General features: G+C 37.6%; 2 protein-coding genes across 2 annotated transcripts; one reads left to right on the top strand and one right to left on the bottom strand.

The window, feature by feature from the left end:
• Window positions 1–1,828: 1,828 nt before the first annotated feature.
• Window positions 1,829–7,254, top strand: LOC112152855 (proline-rich transmembrane protein 4). The gene is made up of 3 exons (XM_024282660.1): window positions 1,829–1,932; window positions 2,159–3,007; window positions 4,688–7,254. The coding sequence occupies exons 2-3, from the start codon at window positions 2,266–2,268 to the stop codon at window positions 6,733–6,735; spliced, it is 2,790 nt and encodes a 929-aa protein (XP_024138428.1). The 5' UTR covers window positions 1,829–1,932; window positions 2,159–2,265; the 3' UTR covers window positions 6,736–7,254.
• Window positions 7,255–7,696: 442 nt separating this feature from the next.
• impdh1a (IMP (inosine 5'-monophosphate) dehydrogenase 1a) lies at window positions 7,697–17,005 on the bottom strand. Its single transcript, XM_024282661.2, has 16 exons — window positions 14,773–17,005; window positions 14,040–14,138; window positions 12,799–12,847; window positions 12,223–12,324; window positions 12,050–12,124; window positions 11,723–11,929; window positions 10,892–10,979; window positions 10,601–10,800; window positions 10,056–10,146; window positions 9,862–9,957; window positions 9,628–9,771; window positions 9,401–9,542; window positions 9,183–9,326; window positions 9,020–9,103; window positions 8,813–8,829; window positions 7,697–8,713 (listed from the first exon to the last, which is right to left on the bottom strand). The coding sequence occupies exons 1-16, from the start codon at window positions 15,000–15,002 to the stop codon at window positions 8,610–8,612; spliced, it is 1,872 nt and encodes a 623-aa protein (XP_024138429.1). The 5' UTR covers window positions 15,003–17,005; the 3' UTR covers window positions 7,697–8,609.
• Between the last annotated feature and the right edge of the window lie 685 nt (window positions 17,006–17,690).

Consider the following 17,690-nt stretch of genomic DNA (forward strand, 5'->3'; position numbering starts at 1 on the left):
CATTTTATTAATTTATATGGTCATAAAGTCCACACAGCAGTGACCTAAGGAATGTTTATGTCGAGAGACCCATCCTTCGATCAACCAGACATAAAAAGTTAGCTGCATCAACTCTCTGTTTCCACATGTATATAAAAGTATGTGGTAATATCCCAAAACCCTGACTAAGTGTTTTAGATCTGCTTTGTTGAATACGTTTCTCCTTGTCACAACTGTCTTCCTCCAGATCTAAGTTGATCTCTCAATTATTAAATATTAAAAAACTCTCTCCACAATCTTCAAACTTAAAGTTGAATTACTTTATTATAATTTTTTTAATTAGTTTTTATATGGCAATTTAATCAATGTTTCCATCCATGTTGTTAAAGTCGACAAAAATGAAAAATTATAAATTTTGTGAAATATTAAAAATAGTAAAAATTGCTGTAGTTGCTCATGTTTGCTTAATTTGATTTGACTGGTTTATGTCAAGAATAGCAAAATTTAAAAATAAAAATCAAGTATCAAGGATTTTAAATAATGCATTGATTAAAATCAAAGCAGAAATGCATGGAGTAACAGTCATGTCACATAAGATCCAATAAATATAATAATATGGTGATCAAAGAAAGTCAAGAAGAGTTGGATTTGTTGCTTGAAAGGGATTGAGAAGAAGCAAACTTCATAAAAAAATCAACAGTTTTTCCTTGTTTGTCGTTGTCGTAAAATTGTCACTGTTTTATAGAAAATTAACTACACTGAGATTTATAAAGTTTAGTTTTGAGGTGTATAGGAATGTATCAGAATAGAAGGAGCAGATGCAAAACGTTGCTAAAACCAAGACACACTTGCTATGTTTTAGCCTTCCATTTGACTTAAAAAAAAGCTCTTAGACTCCCTTAAAGTACATCATCATACATAAAACTAAATAATCTAATCTACTTTCCTTTTTTACTGACATTATTATGCGTGAAATGGGGAAATAATACAGGAATGACGACTACTTTCTGTAGAAGAAGGCAAGTAACTAATGACGTAAATTTAATACCAAAATGTTATGACTTAATTGTACAAACTAAGATGTGATTTGCAATGAATGAATGAATGAAATGGTTTATTTCAAGCAATCAGTAATGATACATGAACAAATAATAAAAACACATCACATTGAATGACATCTAGATCGCTTGAAAGGAAGTGAGAGGAAGCGAACTTATATAATCCCACCCCGGCTCGACCGAACCATTTTCTCAACATGAATTATCAATATCCGGTTCAGGACTTAATGTCAAATATTTATACTCTACAGTCACAGATTTAAGTTATAAAGGATCATTAATATCATTGATATAATCAAATTTCAAAACTTCCACAGACAAATCATTTATATTAATCAGTAACATAATCAAAATATTCTTATTTCAAAAGATTGTATTCATCAAATAATTATTGTATTAATATGATAAGTAATAAGTAAGAATCCTCTTCATTTGTTAATCCTGAAAAAATCACAATATTCTCATTAAAAAAATACTATTTGTGCAGATTGTTTTCATCAAAGAATGATTATAATAATACAAAAAGTAATACGTTGAAAAGAAAAAAAGACCAGTAGAATCAGCGCTACATCACATTTAGGATGACATTTGCTGCATCAAAAGTCTTACTGGATCTGGTTGATTTGGCTGAAGATGTGTGCCGCTCAGCCTAATTTCTTTTTCTTCTTGTCCCTGTAAAGAGGTGGTGCTGATGATGGTGCCTCTTTCAGGATAGCACAGAAGCAGTGTGTCGGATGGTGGGGGCTGGCCAGAGGAGGTGGGGCCATTCTCATGTGTTGACTCTCTGATGGAAAGAAGAGGGGCACAGCACGTAGAAAATGAAAAGACACAGTCATTTTAAGGCTGCAGGCATGCAGTAACAGAGTCCAAAGCTGCCGGATGGATTATTTAGAAGGTAAGAAAGATGGAGAGCAGTTGCTATTTCTTTTGCACTAAATGCAAAACGTCTTTTAAGAGTAGTTACTTCTTGTATCATTGGAGTATTTACTTTTATTAAGTTTCTTGATGTACTTCTAACAGTACTGCATAGGTTTATTCTCCTAATTTTGCATACTCACTTGAGACAGAAGAATGCTGACCTTATAGGGGGTTCTCAACATTTTTAACCTTTTTTTATTCAGGTGTGTTCCATTTGAGGTCCATGGAGAACAGATGTTTGTGACCAGTACCAACCATGCGACCGGACAGCCTTTACCGCGCCTGACTTTGCTGTGTGCAAACCTTCGTCATGGTCGTGCTGTGGAACATTGATGTTTTCCTCGTCTTTTTCTTGACATCATCACTTCATGTAGAAGCTTTAACTGGTAAAAATGCCAGAAACACATCCCAGACAGGAACGACGGTGTCATCTCTCAATCCAGCCTCACACAGACCTCATGGATCGAGATTAACTCCAGATGATCCCGAGTATGGACCTGAGGTTGTTGCTTTGAGATGGCCCTCATCGCCTGAGGATATTGACCGACAGGGTGTTATTGGTGAATACACAGAATCGGACGAGACCTCTGAGACTTCTCTGGAAAATCATTATGAGGGAAGACTCATATTTAGACCAACTGAAAGTACAGCGAACAATGTGACGCCCAGGGAGAGGATAGAAACAGTAGTGTTGTCCCCAGAGAAAGCTGCACAAAAACCTACACCGGAGCAAAAACTGAATTTTTGGTCGAGAAAGAAAGCGAGCGGATCCATTTCCTATCCAACACAAGCCAGTCAGAATGAAATATCCGTGACGACGCGGCAATATGGCACGACCGATAGCCATTTGTCTTTTTCTCCATCAAGGATAAGAGAGACAACCGAGATGAAGGTGAAATCAACGGTAGTTTCTCAGACAAACCGTGGGTCACCTAGTCCACCAGTATGGATCACAAGGGTTTCTGTCTCTAGAGAGGGAGGACACAATGGACTGATAGATGGGTCAGAACAAACCTTACATAGAGATGTTGTCAGCACAAAGTCAACATCAGGTAAGATTCGTCTTTAAGCTTGTTATAGGAATCTAAAGGTTGTTTAAATACTTGACATCAATTTCAAACTTTTGTCTTTTCAGTCATCACAGGGAACCCCATATAGCTCAATTTATTCCAAATTCACAGCATTGCTTTATTCTATTGGTAAACCATTGTTTTCCTCATGAAAGCAGCATCACCACTCTCCTCACAGGCTTTTAACCCTTTAAAGTCATATCTGTCTCTGCTTAATTTGTTCTTCTCATTTCCGACAGATCTATCATTTATTTTTAATCATCTTAAAAAATTTACTTAGCAGATATCCATCTCTCACCTCCAAAGACTGTGGGATATTCGGGGGCATTCATGCACAAATAGGACAGGCAGTGACATTTATTTGCCAAAGTGAACATAAAGTGTGAAGGAAGGGAACATTTCTCTAAGTAACTACAAAAAAAGAAAAAAAAAAAAACTGACAAACTGTCATTAATTGGTTCATATCAAATATTAAAATCACTTGTTAGGTTAAAAGTTTGTTTGCTGACTCCATATTGACTTTAACAGCTTCACTGCTAATGGAGGTCCAAAAGTAGGACGCATTCCATTTATAGCCAGCAGGTTACCTGATTCATGCGGCTCCATATGTTTCAGCATAGAGGCTGTGTCATCTCAAAAATCAAATGTAAGACGATCAAAACTCAGTGAATCTTGACCATGCTTCAGAGTCATTTTAAAGATAAAAACAACAATGAGGTCAGTATTGGTTAATCAAAACACTTCTCTCACATGCATATGTACACACAACATGTTCACACCCCCCCTCTCTGTGTGACCCAGTTAGAGCTTCACCATTTCAAGCCAGCTCTCATTTACAGTACTGTGGACTAAATTTGCACACAACTTATTCCAGCCTGCTTTTCTTTATGAAAATTTGCATGTCCTTTTGATTTATCTTGACCTGAATTTATTGCTAAAGATGTTCCATTTAAGGTCCAAGTCCAATCATATTTTGATGTATTGTAAAATCATTCCCAGAGGTCTTTTGATTAAAAAACAGTCATTTTCTTGGACATAGTTTCTGTAGACCGACAGGAGTTCATTAGAAAATCCACCCTGATTGTTGGAGGGGAGTGAACCTGCTCTTATTTCCCAGCATCCCTTTGTTTACACTCTCTTCCATTAGCTTACAGCCCCTTTCAACACCAACCAAATATTACTAGTGCAACAAAAACGGCGAGAAATATCGAAGCTATCCAGACATTCAGTTTCGAGCCAGATGTCAACTTGGACAAGGAAAATGAAGACATACATGGATCTATTTGCCTGCAAGTGGATGCATCAGAATGGAGCAGATCAGGGAGCTTGTGGCCTGTCCATTCTGGTTTGCATGTGACAACTACAAGTTTTTTATCCTCCTAATTCACAGCCATTTGGATAAAGAAATACTCAGAAATGTAAAACACCAAAAGCACAATTTTCATTAAATTAAGAAATTAGACCTGTTCGTTTGTTGTTTTTTTAATGTAATTTATTGCTTAACATGTTTACACTAGACAAAAATTGGTCAGTAGCATTTAATTGCATCAATTGTTTTGTCATTTTCTATAAAAATATCTATAGTCATGTGTCTAGTCATTGTGACTAAATATGTGCACTAGGCTAAGAACAAATATTCATTTTCAAATGTTTCCTTTTCAGATGACTCCTGGAATAACACTCTACCTGCTTCGCTAGCCACACCCACAGCTTTTATGGACAATAACAACAGAACATCAGTCACTCCCTGCAAAACAACTAATCAATCTTGGACTCCCCCTTATCAAGAAGATTCAATCCAGTCTCTGCACCCCTTCCTGGCTCTGGGCCCTCCCTTGGTCCCTCTGTACTCGGACTGGAACTCCGCCTTTGCTACATGGGGATTTGCCTGGGAAGCACATATCTATGGTGTGGGGTCGATCTTCATTCTGTTTTGTCTAATCTCTGTGATCTCGCTGTTAGGCTTGCCCTTCCGGTGCCCCCCAGGAAGCTTGTACATAGCTATGCTGCACTTCTTCCTTATGGCATGTGCAGGGATTCAAGCTTTCTCCTTGCTCTATGATGCTTACAGCTCTCAGGACCGTCTTCCCCCTGTGGTTGCTCTGCTGCTCTCCGAACTCCCATTACCTTGCTTGATATCGGCCTTCTCTTTTGCGTTCCTTTTTCTTTCATCCCACTCTCGTAAGCATCTTTCCCTGCCACTTGCTGTGTCCTCCCCATTCTCGATCTTGCCCAAACCTTGCATTCTCCTTTGCGTGTCGTTTTTTAGCTTCATAGTCTCTCTGGGGTGTGTTGGTCTCCTTCAGCTCTTCCATTCTCTACCACCTGTGCTCCTGTTGATCCCTCATGCTGTGTTTGTTTGCCTCAGCGTCTTTCTCTCGCTTTCTTACCTCCTCCATTGCTGCCTTACAAAAATAAATACCAAACATATTTACAGGCTGAATGACAATGTAGAAGGGGGAGGATCTCCTGAACTGATTCGGTCTGTAAATGTAACCTTTTCTAGATTAGAGAACTGGAAAAGAGCAACTGGAGCTGGAATAGGAACTTCTATGTGCTTATTAGGATGTGGAGGCCTTCAGCTTTATGGGATACTGCACGCTTTTGGTGTCGGTGGGGTTAAAGGTTATGGCTTCCTACCCTGGCCCTGGTGGGGCTACCATTTGGGATGTAGACTTTGTGAGTCTGGGGTGTGTCTTGGTTTGTCTATTATTGGTACACACTCTCTTTTCTGTCACAAGTCCTCAACCAAGACTTTGACCAGTTCCCGACCTGGGTCTTGGTCTCGCCTATCCTGCAACTCGCCTCTACGGGAGCAGACCATGTCCACCCAGGATGGAGTAAATTCTCCTGTCGTCTCCTCTCATAAATCTTGGTCCAAAGGGAAGCAGGACAAACTTGTGATCTGTGATGTAGCCACAAAGAAGAAGACAGAGGTACTTCCACTTTCTTCAGAAGTTCATGCTCCTGCAAATGGAGTTAATGGTTTACACCAAGGCCAAGGAAAGCTACCTCTACCCAAAGCTCCAAGCCCACCACTAAGAACCAAAAGCCCTATGGAGACTCAACTGGACAGCTTAAGTGTGGAGACCGATTCTACTAAAGACTTTCGTCCCCCATCTCCCATAGATTTGTCCCGCAGTATTGACCAAGCTCTTTTCAGTGAGTCTTTATTTTCTCACAGTATTTTTGGTCCACAGAGGCTGTTCCAATCCTCTTCAAGTGTTTCTTTGAGCTCTCCTGGTCAAGGTACATTAAATTTAGGGCTTAGCTCTGTGGGACATACATTTTATCGAACTTCATCCTGTGGAGATGTTGACCATCCTCAAGGAGATTTGACATCTCACAACAATCTCCCAGTTTCTCCAGAAAAATGTAACTGGAAAGGCAGTGATACTGGTTCAACCCAAGGGTTGTGCAGCTATCCCAAGGAAAGTGGAAAGTTCTGTACTCATTCCTGGGCAAACAGGGGGCAAAACTTTGCCCAATGCAGTCTCCAAAGGGGAATCCCTCACTTGTCTTACCGCCGGCATTACAGAACCCTGAGTCTGGCCTCCCAAGACGGTAAAGGTGGCGGGAAGTTGGCGGGGACTAAACACCTCAGTGAAAGCCGACAGCTGGAATGGGATATGGCTGTACAAGCAGAGTTTGTCAATGTGTGCAGACAAATCGACGCTCTCAGTGTTTGCAGTGATACTATTGAATTATAGAGTTCTAAAAAATATATTGTGCTGTTCTGCAGCTAACATTCGTCTCACTAATTTAAAGAGAAAAAAATATTTAGTAGTTAATGTGTTAATGCACTTCTCATGTTTTTTGTAGATACTGCTCATACTTTTAAATATTGATGTTTATTGTGTTTATATCCTGCTTTTATCCACTCTTTTCTTACTCATTCATATAATGCCTGACTCTAGCCTGTGCAGCAAATTTACTGAGTATAGTATGGGTTTACGGTCCTTTTCAAGACTTTTAACATTGACTCCATTAAACTAAATCATTTTTAATGCAGTGTTATATTGTTTATAATATATCAAAATAATTACCTGTTAAAAGAATTGAGTTCTGTCTATCACCTTAAAAAAGAGACAGCAGGTGTGAAAAAGGGATGACGAGGTGGACGAATAAGTCACTGTCTGAAGATATAACGTTTTGACAATGAAAAAGCAAAGAATTTACAACTGCTAGATATAAAAAGAGTGTTTTATTAAAAGCTTTGTTTAAATCTGTATGTTTAAATGTACTGGCTTTTTTTTAATAGTCTTCTATCACTGGAACTCAAACTGTTTTGTTCTACCAAATCTGCTACTTGGCAAAGTTACAATTATTCTAAATACATTTTTATTTATGTAATTGCACTAACTCTCAAGGTAAGTATTGAATGTTTTAAATGGCTAACAGTTCAAACTTGAAAACAATTAAAGGCTGAACTGAATACAAAGAGCAGGAAAAACAATTAAAAAACATGGTACCAAGGTGAGTCATTGGCAGATGGATCCATATACAGTGCTTTTATTTCGAAAGCTTGGGGAATTCGTGGTGGGTTTGGTGGAGGTTAGGCACTGCGATGAGTTAGTGGTCATAGTCTGAGGCAGATCAGTGGTCAAAGACTGGCTGGGTTGAGGCAGGTTGAAGACAGGGACAGCACTGTTGGCACACAGGACCAAGTACAGTCTGGAGTATGCTTGTATGTGTTTGGAGTTGATTGCTTGGATGAGAAACAGCTGGTGAGGTCTGGGAACTTCAGGCAATGGCTGATGGGAAATGGAGTGAAGATGAGGCTTGGGAGGCTTTCAATAATGGGGAGATGGCTCCCTCCAGTGGTCAGATTGAGAGGCAAGAGGACTGATTCATGACACAAGCCAAGATCTTCTAAAAATATTTTAATTTGTTCACACTTTTTACAGGACTTCAAAAAATGTCAAATATACAATTAAATAACATAACTTTTAAGTTCTCTGAGTTGAAAATAAGCAAGATACTTGATTTTTTTTTCCTATTGGAGGGGCGTGTTATAGAAATTTAAAAGAAAAAGAAAACAGAAAAGAAAAACAAAACAACTATTGATGATAAGGTGTTTTTTGTGCTTTAACTGACAACTTGCAAATCAAACTTTAGTAACTAAATAAAGAGAAGGCTCAGTCATTGTTTTTACCTCTTAATTTTCAGAGTTATCTGCCTCAAACCCTCCATTAGCCTACATTTCAAATATGTCAAGAGCCTTGGGTTCCTTTTTAATAGAACATCACAAAGCTGTTTTGGATTTGTTGAACAATGAAAATAGTTCATTTATTTTCTAATTTTTAACAAAAGTTTTGCTAATTTTGCCTAAAAACAAATAAATTACTAAAACAGTATGTTCTTTCTCATTATAAATCAGTACTTTTCAAAAGCAGTTGAGAACCATGTGCTTCTTTCTAAACCAATAAATTAAAGTAGAGTCATGATTACCCACTCGTTATCCTTGATTTATGCTAGAGGTGACAGCTTTTTACCAGCTTCACACTGACATCCCAAAAAGCAGTGTGAGATTCTGAAGAGTCATTGTGTGGCTAAAACAGCAGCGCTGCGTTGGTGACCTCCATCACATGCGACCATTGCATCTGCTCAAAGCAGCTGGAGTTGGGACATTAGGTCCCGATCGTGCACCTCCTCTTCCTCCGGTCTCTGGAAAGTCGCTTCTCGTGACTACATTTGGAACACAAAAGATTGAGAAACATCTAAATACTTTGAAGAACACCTCTTAATCGGAATTAGACACTAAGATAAGTACAGGAATGTACTTACATGGCACAAAAGAATAACTAATACATCAGTTTGAGTTGGAAAAGAAGAAAAGGAGAATTTAAGTTACATGTGATTACTTATCAATTTTAAATGCTTTTATTAAACATTTATAAAACTAACTTTAGTGAAAGAAAATTGAAAAAAAAGAATGAAGCATACTGACCTATACAAATATATACAAAGCAGAAGGTTATAGGTCAAACTCACGAGTGAAGTCCATGAACTCCTCCCTCCATCTGAGCAGACATGGTTCTCTTTTCAAACTTCAGTTCTCCTGAGTACATCATTGACCTGGAGCACAATACAAACCAATTTACCGGTTATAAAAAAGACAGTTAAAACACAAAAAAGGACATAAATGTGAATTTACCTTAAGACACACAAACTCTTGGCTCCTATGTCCTGACAGCCATGCTGTATACCCGCGATAAGGTAAGGAACAAACTTCTGGATGGACCCTTTATCTTGCACCGATCCTGAAACCCCTTGTGCCACTTTCACTTTATCCCCCTCACTTCAACGACAGCCAGTATTATAAGAGAGGCAAACTTTTCACAACAAAACAGATGTTTAAAGGAATTCTAGTACCTGAAGTAACGCTTTTGACTGTTGTTTTTCTCCATGGCATCCAGGGAGCCCATGCCTCTGTACTTTTTCAAGCGAACACCATCTGAAAAGAAATATTCTCCAGGAGCCTCAGTAGTCGCTGCAAGCAGAGACCCCATCATCACTGCAGGCATAAAAATAAAAAAAAGTGTTATCATCCAGTGGAAAATTAAAAATAACCTTTTAAACAACATATTGTTGTATTCAACCTGTAGATGCTCCCAGAGCGAGAGCCTTTACCACATGCCCCACTGTCTGGATGCCCCCATCAGCGATCACCGGGACCCCAAACCGTCTGGCATATTCTGCAACCTTGTAAACTGATGTACCTTGAGGCCTTCCACATGCCATGACTGAAAAAAATATTCAAAAAAAATTATGTATGCTGTTAAAAACTTAATTTTTGCTTTTTTTGACGAGCAGACATGCACACTTCAGCGTACCTTCTTGGGTGATACAGATAGAGCCACATCCCATGCCAACCCTGAGTGCATCTGCGCCTGCATCAATGAGGTTTTTAGCCTGTGCAGCTGTCACCACTAGAGGGAGCCAAAGTGACAGAAAAACAAGATTGAGGAAGTGCATTTTCTGCAAAACGAACTAGAATTACAGTTGTTTCACAAGAGTGTGAACTCACCATTTCCTCCAATCACTTGAAGTTCAGGATGCTTCTGCTTAATGTAGTTTATCATGCTTATTTGATATACTGAGTTTCCTTGGGAAGAGTCCTGACAATCAAAAAAATGTGAAAATAACAAAACAAATTCTGTTTATTGCAATTCTGACATTAACAAAACCATATTAACACTTAGAGAACAGTAAGAGATTGTATACAGAATTGCTCAAAATTAAAACAAATGATTCATTCTCTAGATTCTAAAAAAAAGTTTTTTTTTATTTCTCAAAATATAAAACTAAAAAACTAAAATCATTTTCTAAAGCTACTGAAGATTTTTATAATTTAAATTAAACAATCTGTTGTTTTTCTTTACGTGTAATTTTAGCTTTGGCTGCATACATTTGCAAACTCAAACTAAAATGAAAAATAAACAATTAATTACAGCAATGTAAGATCAATCATCTGAAATCGGCTTTGCAATTATGTATTAGCTTGACATCGATTAAAACAAACTTTTTTGTTTTCAAACATAAATTTGAAAGCTGCATCTTAGCAAAACTTACCAAAACTACCACATCCACACCGGCCTGCACAAGGAGGTCCAGTCTGTACTTGTCGTCTTCCCTGGTGCCAATGGCAGCCCCACAAAGCAGCTGTTTATGGGAGTCTTTGGAAGCCAGGGGGTAGTCTCTGTTCTTCTTTAAGTCAGTCCGAGCTATAATTGAAACCAGCTCATCGCTGTCATTAACGATGGGGAGTTTACCTGCAGACCAGAATGAAAAACAAGTCAAAGTAGAAAACAAAGCCCTCCAAAAGTTCTTGCTTTACAAATCACCCAGCCTTGAAAGATTTACCTTTTTTGCTTCTTTGCAGAATATCATTGGCTTCTTTCAGAGTGACTCCAGCAGGCGCCACAACCAAGTCTTCTCGTTTAGTCATAACCTACATGAAGCACCAAGTGAGCAATGTGTCGTTAAAAACTTGTGAAAAGTTGACATTATTTTTTGAACACGATCATATTAGATATCATTGTGTGCAAAACCCTATATTTATTCGTTTCTCTATCTGTGAAAACTTGTTACCTAAAAAAAAGAATTTAAAAGACTTTTAGAATAGAATAGCCTTCAACTTTTTTGTCATTGCACATGTCAATACACAGCAACAAAATGCAATTTGAATCCATCCAGAGTGCTTTAGCAGATATCAATATTTAATACAAATGTACACTGTAGAATAAACAGTTATGGCAGGTGTAGTAATTTCAAGTACTAAATTAAAAAAAAAATACTTTACTAAAGCAACTGATCAGAATTTAATAAACTGGTCTGCTGCTGAGTTCTGCTCTGTAGCATTCAGGGTGAATGAGCTACAAAGGAGAAACATTAAAGGAGTTATCCTCAATGTCATTATAAAAGCTCCAAAGACCCCATGTTGCTTTTCGACATTTCATTTATCTATAGAACAGTCACTTGGTAGTCTCCAATAAAAATATCATTTTTAAACACGATCTAAGACTTTTGCCAAGGATTTATGTCCCAGCAACTGCAGTGATTGACAGAAACCACAGACTTATTTAGAACAGATTATGTAAAGTTTAAAGAAAAAAAATACTGATAGTAAATAGACCTTTGAACAAGAAGCATGAGGGTTTTCGGCATGTAAATCACTACAGATGCCATACTCACCTCTTCAAGAGGCCTGCTGTGCTCCTTTTCAGACAAAAAATCAATATCTCTGGAGGTGACGATACCGACCAGCTTGCTGCCCATTTTTCCAGTCTCTGTCACTGGGATTCCAGAAAAACCATGGCGCATCTTAGCCTCCAGCACATCCCCAACAGTGTGACTGGGACTCATTACTACTGGGTCTGTTATAAAGCCCTGCTCAAATTTCTATCAAGACAAAGAAAAAATAAATGATGTATTATGAGAATGACAAACAAAAAAATAAATAAATAAAACAGCATTTAGGATACAAAGTAGTCCTCACACTCAAGTGCTTTGACTTCTTACCTTAACTTTGCGCACCTCATTGGCCTGAAACTCAGCTGTGCAGTTATGATGGATTATTCCAATGCCTCCCATCAGCTAAAACGGGCCAAAGCATTGAAGTAAAAAGAAAGCATGAATATAGCACGCATTAAAAAATACATTTTATTTAATGTCTGTGCATTGTTTGTACTTACTGCCATGGCAATGGCCATAGACGACTCTGTGACGGTATCCATGGGAGATGAAATAAGAGGCGTCTTCAAGGTGATTTTTCTTGTCAGTGCAGAAGTGAGGTCCTTCAAACATGGATAGATTTAGAGGTAAATGTTAACCAGCACCAAGCAAACTACTTCAAACGTGAACATATTAGTGTACAAATGAAATTTTAGGTCTGTGTGTTTGCATGCAGGCAGCCTAATAGGACTAAGTCTTACTTGCTGGCATCACCTGCTGAGTCATGTGATGCAGGTGTGTCTGCTCTGAACACCTGCCATCCACAAACCACATGTGACCAAAGCATGAAATTAATTTTATGTCCCAGCAGAGTTGAAAGTAATACATGGTTGGTAAACAAGTCTTTGTGCTTAGTAATGAGGTATAGATGGATGAAAAGGAGGTAAAAAATTTGGAATAAAATCAAATGACATTTGAAAACTTTTTTTGCATTAAAGGAGAGCAAATTTGAGGTCCAAACTAATGCATTTAATTAATAAATAGTAGAATTATGTGAAGCTGAAATTGGACGTGTTGCAAGTAATAAAAAAGCCTACCACTTCATCCGCAATAAAATCTATGAAACCAGGGAGAATCAAGAAGTCACTGAAAAAAGAAGAAAATAAAATTATGTCTCATCTTTTAATCAGTGCAGAGGTACTATATATGAAATATTATATTTATCAGTGTGTACAAAGGATGCCACAATTCTCAGATTTAACCAAAACCGTTTGTTACACCACTAAACCAAATCTTAGGGAAAGTAAATTGTTGCATCCCTACTGCACACCAGTATGTTTACACTGAAAATGTTAAACATGAATTGTGCTAAATTTAACAAAGATTCGTTATGAATGCTTTATTACATTATACCAGGGTTAGGCTGCGATCACACGACTGCCCTGCGGAGACATTTACACATCGCCGGCCATCCAGCTCTCACCTCATTTTGTAATGCCGTCATTGCCGCCTGTCACTGGACTTCCAAATCAAAATGTGATTGGGGGGCCACAGACTGATGTTAATGTTTAGAGAAAAACCGTCCAGTTGCTGTAAAATTTGAACTTTATCTTAAAACCTTAACGGCGTAGAAAAATGCAGATACCACCTGGTAAATTTGCTGAAAAACTTGCATTTAGGTCGGCACACGGTGGCATTTAGGGAAATGTGACTTTAGTCTTAATGTGTGGCAAATGAAAGATTTTTCTTTTCTTTTAGTTGCTTATTAGTAAATAAAAAACAAAAAACGATTTTTCTGAATATTTAGTTTGTTATTTCATAATACAAAAATCCTAAACCAAAACAATGACCTAAAATCTAGATTTGAATAGAATGGAAGGGAAAGTAAATGATTGCATCCCTAGTTTGTACATATATCATCTGTTAGAAACATTCCAATTTACAGAGGGTTTTGGGGGGTATTTTTAAATCATCATAGTTCAAGGTTAAATGCATTGGTTGAGTTCAGTCAGAAGTGTTAAAGCTAACAGTTAAGTGAAAAAAAAAACTATTACATTTATCCGTTGCTCACTAATACACCCAACAAAGCTCCCATCAGTGAAACTACTCTAACACTCATTAAGACACTGACAGGGACACAGACACTTTAACTTGATGCCTTTAAGCTTTTAACTTTCACCCCTACTAATACTCATGTAGTGAAGCATATGTCATATCAGTTGAGTATTTAATGGAAAACACTACATTAGTCATGCTGTATCTATTTATATTCATATGCTTTGGTGTCAGTTTAGTACACCAAATTGGACTACACATATATGTATTTTTACTGTCTTACTTGTATGTGAGTCCATCACAGTTTACAAAAAGCTGTTGTGCCGTGAGTCCATCTTCAGGTACATAACCCGTACCTCCACTGATCAGATAATCGGCCATGCTGAAATGTGAAAGTAAACAAATAACGGTACACTTTTTTTTTTTTTCACATCAAAATATTTATTATGTACTGAAAAGACATCCGTTCTCATTCTAAATATGGTTTGGTGAAATTCAAGAGAATGTAATTAATATTGTTTTGTTTTATTTTACATTCATGACTTTACAGACCCAAGTTAAAGTGTATGTGCAAAACCTCTTGAAGTTGCTGTGAGTGTAATTGCATCAGCAACTAACCTGCTTTAACTCACAGATAAAGGTTTACCATGAACCAGTTTATCCCTTGGACAAAACAGGGATGTAGTTTGCCCTTGTGTTTATCTGTTTGACCTGTGCTGCAGCCAGATCAGGAAAGGAAAAAGGAAACACTGAGCATCCATGTCAACGGAAACTGTCTTACACAGGTGCACAGGTAAGAGGATTTGGTCGTCTGCCCAGACTTGAGACAAATGAGCTTGTATGAGTACACAGCAAGTGCTCCTAAAAAGTGAAAACATGTCATGTGTTGCTCGATATAGAGAATTTAGAGTGTTTTATGCCGAGTTCCTGGATTACAGACAATAACCTTAATAAATTAGAGAAGTACTTGACCTTCAAATAGATAAAGAATGGTAGTAGATGTACTGAAGACTGACCTTTCTGGCCCGTATCCAGCCTGGATGCGTGTGGCACTGTATCTTTGCGCTGCCGTCTCATGTCCATGAGAGGTCGGGTGGGCGTAGGTCATACACGGATGACATGGATCCCCTGCTCTATTTGAAGGGCATGGCCACGCTGGTTCAGTGTCTCCCACAATCCTCCTGTAGTCAATCTCGTAACTGTCCCTCTCTCGTTGTTCAAAACGTTCATAATCTCGATCCTCCATCTCCAGGAAACTTCTGACCTTCACAAGTCGGTCCTCACTTTATACAAACAAACTTTTCTCTCTGACACTCCCTTTGACTCGCTTTCTCTCCTCAAGCACTTCTGACTTGTTGCCTACACGTGAACAGCCAGCATTTCTAGTAAACAGTGGCCTCAGCAGATCCCCAGAGACTTAATTTGCTGCTCACCTACAAGCACTGATGAACACAAAATGCTTTGAGCGCATATTCACACCTTCCAGACACACACAAAGGACAGAAGAAAGCTTACTTGCCATCGTCCCTGTTGTCTAAGAGACCATTTAGTTAAAGGGGGAAAAATAGGTGTCACATGTAAAGTTTTTGTATGCAAAAACACATCCAGATGGATCATCAGTGAATCCTTGAACCAGTGGATTTATATCCCAGCATGGCATCACATATCCTTGGGAGCCGTTTAGACTCAAGAAACGAGTGGTCAATGAGAAGGTGAAAGAGGTCTTGATAAGCCAACGAAGACTTGTTCCCAGAGGAATCTGGAGCTGGTTGGTAAGTTGATTGGTGGAGGCTTCTCTCCACTCAGGCTGCTAAGCTTAATTCTGCTTCTGACTGCAGCAGACGTCACTCTCCCACAAAGAGGATTGGGGGAATTAAAGTGGGGTGGAGTGAGATGGGCGTGTCGGGTGGAGAAGTAAGACCAAGGATGAAACAAGTGTGAAAATGTGTCTGTTTACATAGATAGAATTATTGCCTGTTCAGTGAACAGGAGTTCATCTTTTAACACAGCAGAACACATGCAAACAACACAGATATGATAGAGAAAAATCACATCAATATAACTAACTTGATTGAGAATCAGAATCTATTCTCACCAAACCCTAAAGATTTACCTCATTTTGAACATTCTGAATACACCAGTACAACATTTTTTTTTTCTTTAGATTTTTTTTATACATATTTTCTTTTTATTAATATATTTAAAGCCATTATCATTGTGTCATTTAGATTATTACTCAATGACTGAAGTGACCAATTGACCCATATATTAAAATGGTCGCCTACCATCATCTACAGGTGACTGACCTGAAAGTAATTGGGGGATTGAAACAGAAAAGCCTCTTATAAAGTCTCTCTCTCCCTGTGTTTTTCTCTGCAGTGTCTCCCTCTTTTGACCTGTCTGCCAACTTATCTTCATTAAACAGTGTAAAAATTAAACACTAAGAACAAAAATGTTCTTTTCAATAAAAAATACAAGAAAATCCAGACATTTTGAAAAATGTAAATAGAATTGATGCTACTTTTAATAGCTCTTTAAAGATTAACTTTAATGAAAATTGTATTTTCAATGTTTTTCACATGTTATTTTTTTCATGAAGGAGGATATATATAAATAAAATCAAGCTTAAAATTGCATTTGAGCATTTCTTTATTCAGAATGCACACACATCTACACACTGACTGCCATGCAAGGCACTAACCAGACCACTAGGAGCAGTGTTGGGTTCAGTGTCTTGCTCAAGGACATTCAGACAAATGCACAGGTAAAGCAGAAGAGATGCTTACCAGTCCTGTTTTGCTGGTTATGTCTAAAGTGTTTGAAATGAATGCATTCAACCAAGTTTTAAGTCTCTGGTTGTAATTTTATGTCAGTTTTCAAATCCTACATTTGTAGATTAAAAATGTATTTTTTTTTTCTAAAACTTGTTAGGACACATTAACAGGCAGTTATGCATTGTTAAAGCAAAAACACTCCTAAGAGGAGTTTTATTATTAGATCTGATAGTAATGCTCTGGAGATAAAAAAACGAGTATACACAAATGAAAATTGTACACAAGTCCCGACAAGCTTTAAGTCTCAGCATAGAAGATTTGACAGAACTTAAGAGTTTCATGTCCCAATCTCAAATAGTTCAAATAATCCTTGACCTTCTGATCAGAGATTTTGTCCTGGGAGATTTTTGCCAAATAAAAGAAAATGTAAAATATTTAACCACATGCAAAGAAAAAAAACATGGAACTCATTTCAGATGTATTTAAATTATTTTATTAATTGTCTACTATATTTCTTTCACATTCTACAAACTAGATGAAATATCAGGTTTTTCTTGAAAACTTTAACTACGGTACCGGGTTGACTCTGTAAAGAGGGTTTATGGGAATCTTTGATTTTCACAAGAAACCCGTAATAACTGTTGACAGGACTAGCCAGAGGCACACTGTCGTGCATACCAAAGCTTCTTAGCAGCACCTTCACCATGCAACATTTGAAAAAGAAATGTACTAATTATTGCAATTGTATTGACTTTTTTCTCAACATGTGGATAATCTAAGCATGTACAGCGTGTTACATTGATACGCATGTTTGCCTGTTTTTGTTAGAAAAATGCAATATAGAGTGCGTTTAAGTCAATGAGAAAATATATTCAACACATGGAAGTGGGATTAACAAAATTGGGAAAAAAGGTATTTTCAGAAAATCAAAGTGTGAACTACTTAGTCAGTACTAGTTCTTCATCTTCCTGTGTATTGAACTTCCCTGTTTTGAACTTAACCTAAGTGGGGAATTCAGTTTTGCAATAGCAGGGCTGATGCCCAAAGCTATTTTGCTTTATTTTAGGCATGTTCTTACTCATTATTAATTAGCAACTGTCAAACTAAATGCTGATATTTTCTCTTTATGGAAAGATGATGAAAATCAGTCTTTGTTTTAC

Source organism: Oryzias melastigma, linkage group LG6, assembly GCF_002922805.2.
Source record: "Oryzias melastigma strain HK-1 linkage group LG6, ASM292280v2, whole genome shotgun sequence".
NCBI lineage: Eukaryota > Metazoa > Chordata > Actinopteri > Beloniformes > Adrianichthyidae > Oryzias > Oryzias melastigma.

Bases quoted from the DNA above. Each gene is read 5' to 3' on its own strand.
- LOC112152855 (XM_024282660.1), top strand. From the start codon at position 2,266: ATGGTCGTGCTGTGGAACATTGATGTTTTCCTCGTCTTTTTCTTGACA. The intron at 3,008-4,687 runs GTAAGATTCGTC...TTTCCTTTTCAG, and splicing joins CAGCACAAAGTCAACATCAG to ATGACTCCTGGAATAACACT.
- impdh1a (XM_024282661.2), bottom strand. From the start codon at position 15,002: ATGGAGGATCGAGATTATGAACGTTTTGAACAACGAGAGAGGGACAGT. The intron at 14,139-14,772 runs GTCAGTCTTCAG...TTCACATTTCAG, and splicing joins GCTGGATACGGGCCAGAAAG to CATGGCCGATTATCTGATCA. The intron at 10,147-10,600 runs GTAAGTTTTGCT...TTTGATTGTCAG, and splicing joins GTGTGGATGTGGTAGTTTTG to GACTCTTCCCAAGGAAACTC.